Genomic DNA, 16787 nt, shown 5'->3' with positions numbered 1-16787 from the left:
GACCCCCCCCCCCCAGGGCCCGGGCATTTTATAATAAGCAGCTCATTTTTTTGGTGGGGATCTGACTGCTGAGACCCCCACCGATCACCTCGGTTGAAGTGGTTCTCCAGCTGTTGGAAGGCTAAAACTCCCATCATGTCTGGAGAGCCTCTGGCAATGGGAGTTGTAGTTTTGTAACAGCTGGAGAGACATAGATTGGACACAGTTTTACCCATCATCACTGCAGAACTTACAAGTGACTACAGTTCTGATGGGACAGTCAGGAGAACACACAATGATATCAGTGAACTGAGTGACGTCTTCTGACTTGAGTGATATCTTCTCTGTTATCTTTTCTTCTTCATCTGGTCCAGAGACCAGGTCTTCCTCCAGCTCCATCTTCTCTGCAGAGTCTGACATCCAGACATCATTGGCTCCTCACTGTCAGCAGATCCTCATCCTCTGCATGAAGACAGTGATCGTTATTACCTTGCCAGAAAGTGTACAATAAATAAAATACTGCCCCACACTGTACCCTGAATATAATACTGCCATACACTGTGCCCACTAAATATAATCCTGCCCCACACTGTACCCTGAATATAATGCTGCCACACATTGTACCCTGAATATAATCCTGCCATACACTGTACCCACTAAATATAATCCTGCCATACACTGTACCCTGAATATAATACTGCCACACACTGTAGACTGAATATAATACTGCTGTACACTGTACCCACTAAATAAAATACTGCCCCACACTGTACCCTGAATATAATACTGCCCCACACTGTACCCTGAATATAATACTGCCATACACTGTACCCTGAATAGAATACTGCCACACACTGTACCCGCTGAATAGAATACTGCCCCACACAGTACCCTGAATATAATACTGCTATACACTGTACCCACTAAATATAATACTGCCACACATTGTAACCTGAATATAATACTGCCACACACTGTATTCACTGAATATAATACTGCTATACACTGTACCCACTAAATATAATACTGCCACACACTGTAACCTGAGTATAAAACTGCCACACACTGTATCCACTGAATATAATACTACCACACACTGTACCCTGAATATAATACTGCCACACACTGTACCCACTAAATATAATCCTGCCACACACTGCACCCTGAATATAATACTGCCACACACTGTACCCTCTGAATAGAATACTGCCCCACACTGTACCCTGAATATAATACTGCTATACACTGTACCCACTAAATATAATACTGCCACACACTGTACCCTGAATATAATACTTACACACACTGTACCCTCTGAATAGAATACTGCCCCACACTGTACCCTGAATATAATACTGCTATACACTGTACCCACTAAATATAATACTGCCACACACTGTACCCTGAATATAATACTTACACACACTGTACCCTCTGAATAGAATACTGCCCCACACTGTACCCTGAATATAATACTGCTATACACTGTACCCACTAAATATAATACTGCCACACACTGTACCCTGAATATAATACTTACACACACTGTACCCACTAAATATAATCCTGCCACACACTGTACCCCCTGAATATAATACTGCCACACACTGCACTCTAAATATAATCCTGCCATACACTGTACCCTGAATATAATACTGCCACACAATGTACCCTGAATATAATACTGCCACACACTGTATCCACTGAATATAATCCTGCCACACACTGTACCCTGAATATAATGCTGCCACACATTGTACCCTGAATATAATCCTGCCATACACTGTACCCACTAAATATAATCCTGCCATACACTGTACCCTAAATATAATACTGCCACACACTGTAGCCTGAATATAATACTGCTATACACTGTACCCACTAAATAAAATACTGCCCCACACTGCACCCTGAATATAATACTGCCCCACACTGTACCCTGAATATAATACTGCCATACACTGTACCCTGAATAGAATACTGCCACACACTGTACCCGCTGAATAGAATACTGCCCCACACTGTACCCTGAATATAATACTGCTATACACTGTACCCACTAAATATAATACTGCCACACATTGTAACCTGAATATAATACTGCCACACACTGTATTCACTGAATATAATACTGCTATACACTGTACCCACTAAATATAATACTGCCACACACTGTAACCTGAGTATAATACTGCCACACACTGTATCCACTGAATATAATACTACCACACACTGTACCCTGAATATAATACTGCCACACACTGTACCCACTAAATATAATCCTGCCACACACTGCACCCTGAATATAATACTGCCACACACTGTACCCTCTGAATAGAATACTGCCCCACACTGTACCCTGAATATAATACTGCTATACACTGTACCCACTAAATATAATACTGCCACACACTGTACCCTGAATATAATACTTACACACACTGTACCCACTAAATATAATCCTGCCACACACTGTACCCCCTGAATATAATACTGCCACACACTGTATTCACTGAATATAATACTGCTATACACTGTACCCACTAAATATAATACTGCCACACACTGTAACCTGAGTATAAAACTGCCACACACTGTATCCACTGAATATAATACTACCACACACTGTACCCTGAATATAATACTGCCACACACTGTACCCACTAAATATAATCCTGCCACACACTGCACCCTGAATATAATACTGCCACACACTGTACCCTCTGAATAGAATACTGCCCCACACTGTACCCTGAATATAATACTGCTATACACTGTACCCACTAAATATAATACTGCCACACACTGTACCCTGAATATAATACTTACACACACTGTACCCTCTGAATAGAATACTGCCCCACACTGTACCCTGAATATAATACTGCTATACACTGTACCCACTAAATATAATACTGCCACACACTGTACCCTGAATATAATACTTACACACACTGTACCCACTAAATATAATCCTGCCACACACTGTACCCCCTGAATATAATACTGCCACACACTGCACTCTAAATATAATCCTGCCATACACTGTACCCTGAATATAATACTGCCACACAATGTACCCTGAATATAATACTGCCACACACTGTATCCACTGAATATAATCCTGCCACACACTGTACCCTGAATATAATGCTGCCACACATTGTACCCTGAATATAATCCTGCCATACACTGTACCCACTAAATATAATCCTGCCATACACTGTACCCTAAATATAATACTGCCACACACTGTAGCCTGAATATAATACTGCTATACACTGTACCCACTAAATAAAATACTGCCCCACACTGTACCCTGAATATAATACTGCCCCACACTGTACCCTGAATATAATACTGCCATACACTGTACCCTGAATAGAATACTGCCACACACTGTACCCGCTGAATAGAATACTGCCCCACACTGTACCCTGAATATAATACTGCTATACACTGTACCCACTAAATATAATACTGCCACACATTGTAACCTGAATATAATACTGCCACACACTGTATTCACTGAATATAATACTGCTATACACTGTACCCACTAAATATAATACTGCCACACACTGTAACCTGAGTATAATACTGCCACACACTGTATCCACTGAATATAATACTACCACACACTGTACCCTGAATATAATACTGCCACACACTGTACCCACTAAATATAATCCTGCCACACACTGCACCCTGAATATAATACTGCCACACACTGTACCCTCTGAATAGAATACTGCCCCACACTGTACCCTGAATATAATACTGCTATACACTGTACCCACTAAATATAATACTGCCACACACTGTACCCTGAATATAATACTTACACACACTGTACCCACTAAATATAATCCTGCCACACACTGTACCCCCTGAATATAATACTGCCACACACTGCACTCTAAATATAATACTGCCACACACTGTAACCTGAGTATAATACTGCCACACACTGTATCCACTGAATATAATACTACCACACACTGTACCCTGAATATAATACTGCCACACACTGTACCCACTAAATATAATCCTGCCACACACTGCACCCTGAATATAATACTGCCACACGCTGTACCCTCTGAATATAATACTGCTATACACTGTACCCACTAAATATAATACTGCCACACACTGTACCCTGAATATAATACTGCCACACACTGTACCCACTAAATATAATCCTGCCACACACTGCACTCTGAATATAATACTGCCACACACTGTACCCACTAAATATAATCCTGCCACACACTGTACCCTGAATATAATACTGCCACACACTGTACCCCTGAATACAATACTGCCCCACACTGTACCCACTAAATATAATACTGCCACACACTGTACCCCTGAATACAATATTGCCATACACTGTACCCACTAAATATAATACTGCCACACATTGTACCCTGAATATAATACTGCCATACATGCATACACATATATATACATATACACCCCCTCTTATCCTCTGTGTCCTCATCACCCCCATAAACCCCCTGCCAAACCTATCCTCATCACCCCCATAACCCCCCTGCACCTCTCATCCCCCCATAACCCCCCTGCACCTCTCATCCCCCCATAACCCCCCTGCACCTCTTATCACCCCATAACCCCCCTGCACCTCTTATCACCCCCATAACCCCCTGCACCTCTTATCACCCCCATAACCCCCTGCACCCCCTCATCACCCCCATAACCCCTCTGCACCTCTTATCACCCCCATAACCCCCCCTGCATCTCTCATCACCCCCAGGCACATCTCATGACCCCCATAACCCCTCTGCACCTCTCATTACCCCCCTCATGCACCTCTCATCACCCCCATAACCCCTCTGCACCTCTTAACACCCCCATGCACCTCTCATCACCCCCATAACCCCGTACACCTCTTATCACCCCCATAACCCCCCCCCCGCACCTCTTATCACCCCCATAACCCCCCCACCCTCTTATCACCCCCATAACCCCCCCGCACCTCTTATCACCCCCATAACCCCCCTGCACCTCTTATCACACCATAACCCCCCTGCACCTCTCATCACCTCCATAACCCCCCTGCACCTCTCCTCACCCCCCTGCACCACTCATCACCCCCATAACCCCCCACCACCTCTCATCACCCCCATAACCCCCCGACACCTCTAATCACCCCACCCCTGCACCACTCATCACCTCCATAACCCCCCACCACCTCTCATCACCCCCATAACCCCCCTGCACCTCTCGTCACCTCCCCCCCCCCCCCGCACCACTCATCACCTCTTATCACTCCCACAACACCCCCACCCCCACTCAGGTTCACTAACCCTGCCGGAATCAGAGATACCACGTGAGCCTTCTGCTGCTCCTGGTGCTGGACGGGGAGGATGAAGGAGATCGCGCACGGACATGGACAGGTCAGGTGATTGGAGTAGACGTGCATGCCTGCGCGGGGCACATGACCTCTCTACTCCAATCAGCCCTTGGCATGTCCGGCTCTGCCATAATTCTTAAGGGGTCCGCGCCCTAGAAATAAATGTGCCCGGTCATAGTCCTTGCGGGCACCCAGCGGTCAGTGAGTGACAGTCGCAGTCCATCACAGAAGCAGCAGGCATGCCCGAGGAGATCCGCAGCCCACAGGACAGCCTTTGGGGCTGGGACACAACATGTACACACTGCAATAGTACAGTACACTACACTAACACAAAATAAAGAGTAAATTACCACATATACACACACCCTTACACTGTTACTCCACCCCACGCAACTAGAAGCGCAACTAGCACGAAACTTCGCCAGCAGTCGCCTCGCTTCTGAGCACCCTCTTACGTGTCTGGCACTGGGTCATCCATCTTTGCCAGAAGCCTACAGCAGCCCTGCGGTGAGTGTGGGTACCCTGTTTTTTCTTTGCTAGTATTTTCTAACACAAAATAAAGAGTAAAACACTACATATACACACACCCTTAAACTTTTACTCCTCCCCCCAAAACATTTTTTTTTTTTACAAATGGCTCGTATGGCAGTGTTTACTACACTTCTATACAAGCCTCTTGCTTCCAGCATGCATGGACAACCAATGACTGTCCAGGCTTGCTAGAAGTTGTAGTATTGCAACAGCTGGAGGTACCCTGTTTGGGAAACACTACCGTAGCAGGGGCGGATCCAGAGTCGAGTCTAAGGAGGGGCACTATTAGAGTATTTTGTGTTGGCGGACAGAAAATAAGATGTTGCTTACGGAACATACAATAGTATTAAATGTATCATACAGTCCTAACCTTGTTTAAGACTTTTTGGCCATGCTCACATGTCAGAATAATAATCAAATATACCAATTGCCACAGAATGGGAAAGCGCTAAAGAAGTTTTTACCATTTAAAACTACAGCTCCCAGTATGACTTAAGCAGTGGTGAGGGGATGCTGGGAGTTGTTGTTTCACCCATCATTACTGCAAAACTTACAAGTGACTCCAGCTCTGATGGGACACACACAGGAGGATACAGAATGATATCAGTGACTCCAGCTCTGATGGGACACACACAGGAGGATACAGAATGATATCAGTGACTCCAGCTCTGATGGGACACACACAGGAGGACACAGAATGATATCAGTGACTACAGGTGACGTCTTCTCTATAGTCTTTCCTTATGTAATTCAGCTGGTACATACCGCCAGGACTTGTTCCAGCTAAATCTTCTCTCTGCAGAACTTGACGCCCAGATAGCTCCTCACTATGTCAGCAGATTCTGATCCTCTATATGAAAACAATAATTATTATAAACCTGCCAGACACTGTATTCTTCGAATGTAATACGGGCACATACCTTCTGAATATAATTCTGACACACTGTACCCCCTGAATAAACAACACACTGTACCCTCTGAATATAATACCGCGACACACTGTACCCTCTGAATATAATACTACCACACACTGTACCCTCTGAATATAATACTACCACACACTGTACCCTCTGAATATAATACCGCCACACACCGTACCCTCTGAATATAATACTATCATACACTGCACCCTCTGAATATAATACTGCGACACACCGTACCCTCTGAATATAATACTATCATACACTGCACCCTCTGAATATAATACTACCACACACTGTACCCTCTGAATATACTACCACACTGTGCCCTCTAAATTTAATACTACCAAACACTGCCCTCTCTGAATATAATACTACCACACACTGCACTCTCTGAATATAACTTGCTGTGCAGTGCACCCTCTGAATAAAATACCCAAATGTATTGTTGCCCATAAAAAAACGTACCACCCCAGAAATTCCTCATAATCTACAATATACTTCTGAAATGCAGAACACTCTGTGCATTCACATATAGTAATAATGCCCCATCTTGTGCCCCTACATATAATAATTATGACCCGTCCTGTTCCCTCCACATAATAATGCCCTTTGCCCCCTGTGCTGTGCCCTTCACATATAATTCCCCCGTTCTTTGCCCCTCACATATAATGCCCCCATCATGCTTCCCTCACATATAATGCCCCCTGTGCTGTGCCCCTCACATATAATGCCCCCTGTGCTGTGCGCCTCACATATAATGCCCCCCTCGTGCTGTGCCCCTCACATATAATGTCCCCTGTGCTGTTCCCCTCACATATAATGCCCCCCGTGCTGTGCCCCTCACATATAATGCTCCTGTTATATGCCCCACACATATAATGCCCCCTGTGCTGTGCCCTTCACATATAATGCCCCCGTTCTTTGCCCCTCACATATAATGCCCCGATCATGCGCCCCTCATATATAATGCCCCCATTATGCACCCCTCACATATAATGCCCCCATCATGCACCCCTCGCATATAATGCCACGTGCTGTGCCCTTCACAAATAATGCCCCCGTTCTTTGTCCCTCACATATAATGCCCCCTGTCCTGTCCCCTCAAGGGGCATTATATGTGAGGGGCACAGAACAAGGGGCATTATATGTTTGGGGCACATGACAGGAGCATTATATGTGAGGGGCACAGCACAGGGGGCATTATATGTGAGGGGCGCATGATGGCGCATAATATATGGGGGGCATAGGATGGGGGCATTATATATGAGGGGCGCATGATGGGGGCATTATATGTGAGGGGCACATGATGGGGGCATTATATGTGAGGGGCACAGCAGAGGGGGCATTATATGTGTGGGACACAGCACAGGGGGAATTATATGTATGGGGCGCATGATGGCGCATTATATATGAGGGGCACAGGATGGGGGCATTATATATGAGGTAGCACATGATGGGGCATTATATGTGTGGGGCACAGCACAGGGGGAATTATATCATATAATGCCCCCTGTGCTGTGCCCCATACGTATAATGCCCTCTGTGCTGTGCCCCTCACATATAATGCCCCCTGTGCTGTGCCCCACACATATAATACCCTCTGTGCTGTGCCCCACACATATAATACCCCCTGTGCTGTGCCCCCCCCCACACATATAATTTATATGTGTGGACACAGCACGGGGGCATTATATGTGAGGGGCACAGCACAGAGGGCCCCCTGTCATGTGCTCTTCACATATAGTGCCCCCAGTGCTTAGCCCTGCAGCCCCTCACATTAAAAATTCCCCTTTCTCTCCCCCCCCCCCCCCCTACGTTTTTAAATCCCCCTCCCCCTCCTCCTGTACGATATAATGCCCTTAACAGTGGCACATATTCTATCCCCCAAATCCCCTGGGCCCTGAGCATACTCTTAGTACTGACTGTATGCTGGCCGCGGGGACGGGATTTCCGGGCGCCGGCGCGATGATGTGACGTCATCGCGCCGGCCTGCAGTGGATCGCGACCCCGCAGCTCGTGACAGCCAAGGTTAGTGAATGGTGGAGCGGAAGCTTACAGCTTCGGCTCCACCATTCTAGGGGGCGGGGGGCAGCAATCTCGGGGGGGGGGGGCAATTGCCCTGTTGCCCCCCCCCCCTGGATCCGCCACTGTGCCGTAGGGTATGCAAATCCCTAATTTTGTCAAATGTACATGGTGCTCTCTCACTCCTGAGCCATGTTGTGTGCCTGCAGATCGCTTTGCGTCCACATATAGGGCATTTCCGTACTTGGGAGAAATTGTGTTACAGATTATTTAATATTTTTCTCCTTTTCCCTCTTGTGAAAATGAAAAGTATTGGGCAACACCAGCATGTTAGAGCAAAAAAAATTATTTTTTTACACCAACATGCTGCTGTAGCCCCCAACTTTTCTTTTTCATAAGGGGTAAAAAGAGAAAAAGTTACAAAATTTGTAACATAATTTCTCCTGAGAAGGTATTACCCTATATGTGGCTTCAGAGGGAGAGAGCACCATGTACATTTGAGGCCTAAATTAGGGATTTGCATACCCTATGGCAGTGTTTGCCAAACAGAGTGCCTCCAGTTGTTGCAAAACTACAACTCCCAGCATGCCTGGACAGTCAATGGCTGTCCATGCATACTTCGAGTTGTGTCTTTGCAACAGCTGGAGGCTCAGTTTATAAAACACTGCCATACGAGCTGTTTTTAATTTTTAGGGGGTGGGGAGAGTAAGAGTGTAAGGGTATCTGTATATGTAGTGTTTTACTCTTTATTTTGCATTAGTGTAGTGTACTGTAGTGTTTTTTATAGTATGTATATATGGTCGGGTTTACAACGAGTTTCCCTCTACAAGTTTGAGCCATGGCTGATTTTCCACATAAAAGGAACATAAGGAAACTTACTTTAATCCCGTCCGTGTGCTCTAGCTGTTGTATAACTACAACTCCCAGTATGCACAGACAGCCAGTGGGCATGCTTTTTGTTGTAGTTGGGTGCCTCCAGCTGTTGCATAACTACAATGCCCAGCATGCCTGGACAGTCAACGGCTGTCCATGCATGTTTGGAGTTGTTGCTTTGCAACAGCTGGAGGCTCAGTTTAGTAAACACTGCCAAATGAGCCGTTTTTAGGGGGTGGAGGGAGTAAGAGTGTAAGGGTGTGTGTATATGTAGTGTTTTACTCTTTATTTTCTGTTAGTGTACTGTAGTGTTTTTATAGTATGTACACACGGTCAGGTTTACAAGTTTCCCTCTACAAGTTTGAGCCATGGCAGATTTTCCGCATCTCAAACTCCAGGGATGTGGGAATTGTAACTAGTGTTGCTTGCGAATATTCGCAATGCGAATATTATTCGCGAATATCGCATATTCGCGAATTCGCTAATTTCGCGAATATAGCGCTATATATTCGTAATTACGAATATTCGTTTTTTTTTTTTTTTTTTTTTTTCACAGTACACATCACAGTGATCATCCCTCTCTGCTTCCAGCTTGTGTGGTGTAAAGAAGGCTGTAATACCACTGTATGAGACTGGCGTGCGAAAATTCGCATATGCGAACATTAGTATATGTTAATTTTCGCATATGCGAATTTCGCATACGCGTATTTTCGCATATGCGAAAATAAAACGAGAATATAACGAATATGCGAATATTCGCGAATATATGACGAATATTCGTCCATATATTCGCGAATATTCGCGAATTCGAATATGGCCTATGCCGCTCAACACTAATTGTAACGCCCAACTTCCGGGACATGCAGTTCCGGGTGCCGGGCAGGTGAATTCTTCAGGCATTTAGCCCTGCTTTGGGCAAGCAGCGCTAAATGCTGGAAGAATTCAAGACTGCCTTGCCCCATCAGTAAACTGCTATAGACCGCAGTTGCCTGATGCAGCCTATAGCAAGCTTTCCTGGCGGAGGTGCGAGCGGTGAGGGACGTCCTCGCACGTGCAATGCAGGATACCGGGACGCTGACGTCCTGCGCAGCGCTTGCAATGACATCACTCACCACGTGCACCTTCGCCAGGAAGTCCCTGCAGGGAACAGGGAGGTGTAAGTAGAAATGAGTTACCTACTCAAACTTGGCTACTTACTACATAAGGGAGGACATGCCTACCACTAGGGGCTAACCTATCTACTCAGGGCAGTGCATCCCAACCATGGTGCCTCCAGCTGTTGCAAAACTTCAGCCGTCTGGGCATGCTGGGAGTTGTAGTTTTGCAACAGCTGGAGGCACCCCGGTTGAAGAACACTGACTTAGGTGGTATAATTGTTTAAATGGGAGCCCTACCTGCCAGGGGTCATATCTATCTAGAGGCCTTTCTACCTACTGGGAAGCCCTACCTAATCATCATGTGGGGCTCCCCAGTAGGTAGACAGGTCCCCAGATAGATATGACTCCCATCAGTGATGGGTGCAATATCTATCTGGGGCCTGTCTACCTACTGGGGAGCCCTACCTGATGGGGGTCATATCTATCTGGGGGCCTGTGTACCTACTGGGGAGCCCTACCTGATGGGGGTCATATCTGGGGGTCTGTGTACCTACTGGGGAACCCTACCTGATGGAGGTCATATCTATCTGTGGACCTGTCTACATACGGGGGAGCTCTACCTAATGGGGGACATATCTATCTGGGGCTCTGTCTGCCTACTGGGGGAGCCCACCATTCCCAGCAACTGGGGGGACATATCTATCTGGGGCATTATTTACTTACTAGGGGAGCCCTACCTACCTGATGAAGGGACGGACCTACCTAATAAAGGGACATACCTTCCTGAAGGAGGGACTACCTACTTAATGGGACGGACTTTCTTATCAGGGGCCCTATCCACCTAATGGAGTGACATACTGGTCTGCCTATTAAGTTTCTATTAATAAAGACCTTCTTTACAGACTATTTTGGTTGAAATTATTTTATGTACCAGGACAAGTGGATCGTCATGAGGGACAAGTAGATTGTGCTCCGTTTTGGTCCCTTGGACAAGTATTATTTTTTTTATTTTTTTTATTACACTCCCCTGAACTCGGAGCGGGGAATTTACTGTAATCCCGCCCGTGTGCTCTAGCTGTTGTATAACTACTACTCACAGCATGCACAGACAGCCAGAGGGCATGCTTTGCGTTGTAGTTAGATGCCTCCAGCTGTTGCATAACTACAATGTCCAGCATGCCTTTTGACTGTCCGTGCATGCTGGGACTTGTATTTATGCAACCGCTAGAGCTGTGTTTCCCAACCAGGGTGCCTCCAGCTGTTGCAAAACTACAACTCCCAGCGTGCCCGGACAGCCTTCGGCTGTCCGGGCACGCTGGGAGTTGTAGTTTTGCAACAGCTGGAACTCTTTTTATTAGAAAAATATAAAACTTTTACAAAACACAAAAACAATGCTTAATCAGCTGAAACATAAACAATAAAAAAGTAACAAACTTTTTGTTACAGAATAAAAAGACCGCCCTAACCATCCAGACCAGCTTAACTAAACCAACAAATAATACCTACCTACTACTACTAATTCTAACCTATTATCCTTCCAAACACACATACACATTCATTACCATCCATAACATACGGTAAATATAGTTTTCCTTAAAGGGTATCTCTCATCAAATAAACATTTGATATATTTTAGATTAATGAATGTTGAATAACGTTCCAATAGCATGTTAATGAAAAATATGCTTCTTTCTATTGTATTTTTCCCGATCAGTCCCGTCAGCAAGCGTTTCTGACTCATGCTGGAGTCCTAAACACTCAGAGCTGCCAGCCTGCTTTGTTCACAGCCAAACAGGCTGGGAACAAAGCAGGCTGGCAGCTCTGAGTGTTCTCCTTTGTGAACAAAGCAGACTGGCAGCTCGTAGTGTTTAGGACTCCAGCATGAGTCTGAAATGCTTGCTGCCAGGACTGGTAGGGAGACCCCTAGTGGTCATTTCTTCAAAGTGGAAAATTAAATAGAAAGAAGCATATTTTTTAATAACATGCAATTGTGAAGTTATTCTGCATACATTAATCTATAATATATCAACATTTTTTTGGATGAGAGGCACCCTTTAACTGAGTTTTAACTGAAAAACCTCCGGATAGGAAACCTTACGTAACATACACAATACACATAAAAAAAAACCTCTTGTTACGGTATAGCATGCATTATGAGTAGTGGTTTGTTGTATGTAATGTGTGGTAGGTTAGGGGGATAAAATTTTCCTTCCAAGTTGGAATTATTTTTGTTATGGTATAGCATGCATTGTGAGCACTGGTTTGTTGTATGTGTGTGTAAGGTGTGGTAGGTTAGGGGGAGAGAAAAAAGGGAGAGAAAAAAAGAACAATTCTTCCAAGTTGGAAATATTAAAGGGGTACTCTGGTGGAAAACTTTTTTTTTTATTAACTGGTGCCAGAAAGTTAAACAGATTTGTAAACTACTTCTATTAAAAAATCTTAATCCATCCAGTACTTATTAGCTGCTGAATACGACAGAGGAAATCCTTTTCTTTTTGGAACACAGAGCTCTCTGCTGACATCATGACCACAGTGCTCTCTGCTGACACCTCTGTCCATTTTAAGAACTGTCCAGAGTAGGAGAAAAAACATATGCTGCTCTGGACAGTTCCTAAAATGGACAGAGGTGTCAGCAGAGAGCACTGTGGTCATGATGTCAGCAGAGAGCACTGTGTTCCAAAAAGAAAATAATTTCCTCTGTAGTATTCAACAGCTAATAAGTACTGGAAGGATTAAAGGAGAACTCCAGAATATAAAAATTGTCCCCCATACTGCCGGCAGTAAAAAAATAAACAGGTACATACCTTCTTCCGCTCCCCCGGGGCCTCCGGTCTCCGCCGCGATCCTCTTCCTGGTTGCCGGTGGTCGGCGAGTCATACTGTGCTCAGCCAATCACCGGCCGCAGTGAAGTCTCGGCTTGGCTGGCGATAGGCTGAGCGGCAGTGTGACGTTTTTGGCCCCGGCAGCAGGTGCCGGTGTAGTGAAGAATTTCGTGTCTTGAAGCGTTCTCACACTGCCGCTCAGCCTATCGCTGGCCGAGTCTGACTTCACTGTGGCCAGTGATTGGCTGAGCGCAATATGACTCGCCGACCACCGGCAACCAGGAAGACGATCGCGGCGGCCCTGGGGGAGCGAAGGAAGGTATGTACATCTTTATTTTTTTACTGCCGGCAGTATGGGGGACAATTTTTATATTCTGGAGTTCTCCTTTAAGATTTTTTAATAGAAGTCATTTACAAATCTGTTTAACCTTCTGGCAGCAGATGATTTAAAAAAAAAAAAAAAATAGTTTTCCACCGGAGTACCCCTTTAAGTTGGAATTATTTTTGCTTATGGCAGTTCGCCAAAATTCTTTTGCTTTTGGTTATGGCTGTGAGCCAAAATTCATTTGCAACAGCTGGAGGCACCCTAGTTGGGAAACAGTGCGCTAGAGGCACTTCTTTTCTGTCAAAAAGTGTTCCTCTAGCTCTGGCATAACTACGACTCCCAGCATGCACGGACACAGGGCATGCTGGGAGTTGTAGTTTTGCAACAGCTGGAGGTATACACCACTACAACTCCCAGCATGCCCTGTACACAATGAACTGCTCGGAGCTGGAGGAGGTGTGGACGTCCTCTGTGCTCTGCCTTCCCCTCAGCTGTATTGGGGATAAACTGCAGCAGGAGGAGCCGAGAGCAGCAACAGTAACACCCGGCTACCGGATCTCAGTAGCATGGCATCAAGGAGAATGGAGACCAAGCCAGTCATAACGTGTCTGAAAACCCTCCTCATCATCTACTCCTTCGTCTTCTGGGTGAGTAGTGCCCGCTCCCCTGCACCCCGGAGGTGGCACTGCCAGTGCTGGTGCCCGCTGTGTCCTGTCAGGCGGCTGTAATATGTCATTAATAAGGTTTAGATAGAGTGTGCGGCTCCCTCCCCTCCTTATCTGGCTCCCTCCATTCCTGCTATCTTGTTTACTGCACCAAATACAAGCCCTCTCCTGCCAGGCTGGGTGCCCTGTGGGGGTAATAGGGGCAAATCACTGCTGCTTATCCCTCAGGTCACGTCTACCTGTAATGGGGATTAGTAATTAATTAGACCTGGATACATTGCACTGCCTGCTATATATGAGTTAACCCTTCATGGGCACAGAGGCATAATGCTTTTCGCCCACTCTTTTGCCTTTGAGATATATATATATATATATATATATATATATTATAGGAAGAAATCCCATGACAGCCTTATTTGTTTGTTTGTTATTTTGCAATGTGGTGGAAATGTTTCTTAATGATTATTTTGGGGTGAAATATTGTATATTTGTCCGTAAAGGAAAATGCTACACGTCTGTGGTGACAAAAGTGACATTATACAGCGTAGGTTTGTGTTCTAGTTATTGGTGTGCAGGACACTTGATATGACACCATGTTATCTGTCCCTATGGATTACAGTGTAACCCTACGGGTCCTTCAGCACTCGCTCTAATTGTGGGGGATCAGGCCCCATTGCTAATACAGAGGCGAGCCGCTGTCTATGGCGTTGCTAGGGACCCTGGATGTAATAAAGGAGACTGTAACTAGAAGGAGAAGAGATGATCAACTACTGCAAAGGTTGGGCTTGTATCTCAGCTCTGAATGCAGTCTGCCTAGCAAAATGCTGCCGCGTCTTATGGATATACATCTCAAATGACAGTCTGGGCTTGAATGAGAAAAGAGATATAGGTGTATACAGTGTGTTAGAATAGCTCGGATTGTGTACAGCGTATGCTGCAGGCGCTGTGTTTTAGACCCTGAAATCTTATCTTCCATTAAAAATAGAACAATTGCTTCAGGTGTTTATTAAATTCTATAGCTGGGTATCGGTATAAGGGATTGGCCGGTATGGGATTCAGTGATGCAAAACAAGGGATAGCAATGATGAGATATATATATATATATATATATATATATATATATATATATATATATAATTATCATAAAAAACATGTATGTCTCTACGGTATATTATCAGCTCTGAAATGCCGTTGCATTTGCTTTTAAGGGAAGCTTGCTAAGGCAGCGTTTTCCAACCCGGGTGCCTCCAGCTGTTGCAAAACTACAACTCCCAGCATGCCCGGACAGCCAAAGGCTGTCCGGGCATGTTGGGAGTTGTAGTTTTGCAACAGCTGGAGGCACCCTGGTTGGAAAACGCTGGTATAAGGTCTGCAATGTAAAGCTGAAATGTACAGACGGTTTTAGTATACAGCCAAAGGCTGTCTGGGCATGCTGGGAGTTGTAGTTTTGCAACAGCTGGAGGCACCCATGTTGGAAAACGCTGGTATAAGGTCTGCAATGTAGAGCTGAAATGTACAGACGGTTTTAGTATACAGCCAAAGGCTGTCTGGGTATGCTGGGAGTTGTAGTTTTGCAACAGCTGGAGGCACCCATGTTGGAAAACGCTGGTATAAGGTCTGCAATGTAAAGCTGAAATGTACAGACGGTTTTAGTATACAGGCAGACACACATGGGCAGATGCCAAGCTTGAAATGAAAATGCCACCCCTGGAGGCAGGAGATGTGGCCATGGAATGTTATAATGTCATATAGAATTTGCTATGTGACCCGTAGACTTCACATTGCAACTTATTATGTCTGATAATCCAGATCACATTTCAGCCGGTTATCTGTTGGTATTCTGTATTGGGGGAGAACGCAGGATTGAATAAAATGCTCAGTAGTCTGCAGATGCTGCTGGAAGAGTTTCAGCCGGTAATGATTTCATGCGTCTGGGTGTCTTAAAGGGGTTGTTACGTGTTAAGGCTATATGGACATAATAGAGGAGTACCCATATATCAGAGCTGCTCTATACAAGTGACTTCTGCTGTGATGGACTAGGACTGCACTTGTATGACAATGACCATGTAATACACTGCTCAAAAAAATTAAGATAACAACACATCCTTTATCTGAATGAACTAATCGTATGAAATACTTTCGTCTTTACATAGTTGAATGTGCCGACAACAAA

At 45.1% G+C, this 16787-nt stretch overlaps 1 protein-coding gene across 1 annotated transcript in view; it reads left to right on the top strand.

Annotated features, from left to right (window-relative positions):
• Positions 1 to 14437: 14437 nt before the first annotated feature.
• Positions 14438 to 16787, top strand: part of TSPAN7 (tetraspanin 7) — a 128720-nt gene continuing 126370 nt past the window's right edge. Inside the window, exon 1 of the mRNA XM_056558929.1 lies at positions 14438 to 14596. Within this exon, the coding sequence (XP_056414904.1) occupies positions 14516 to 14596 (81 nt within the window). The 5' untranslated portion in view covers positions 14438 to 14515. The remainder of the gene's footprint in view (positions 14597 to 16787) is intronic.

The sequence above is a fragment of the Hyla sarda genome, chromosome 2, assembly GCF_029499605.1.
Source record: "Hyla sarda isolate aHylSar1 chromosome 2, aHylSar1.hap1, whole genome shotgun sequence".
Taxonomy (NCBI): Eukaryota; Metazoa; Chordata; class Amphibia; order Anura; family Hylidae; genus Hyla; species Hyla sarda.
The sequence above is the reverse complement of the archived record's forward strand: the minus strand, read 5'-3'. Positions and strand labels throughout refer to the sequence as shown.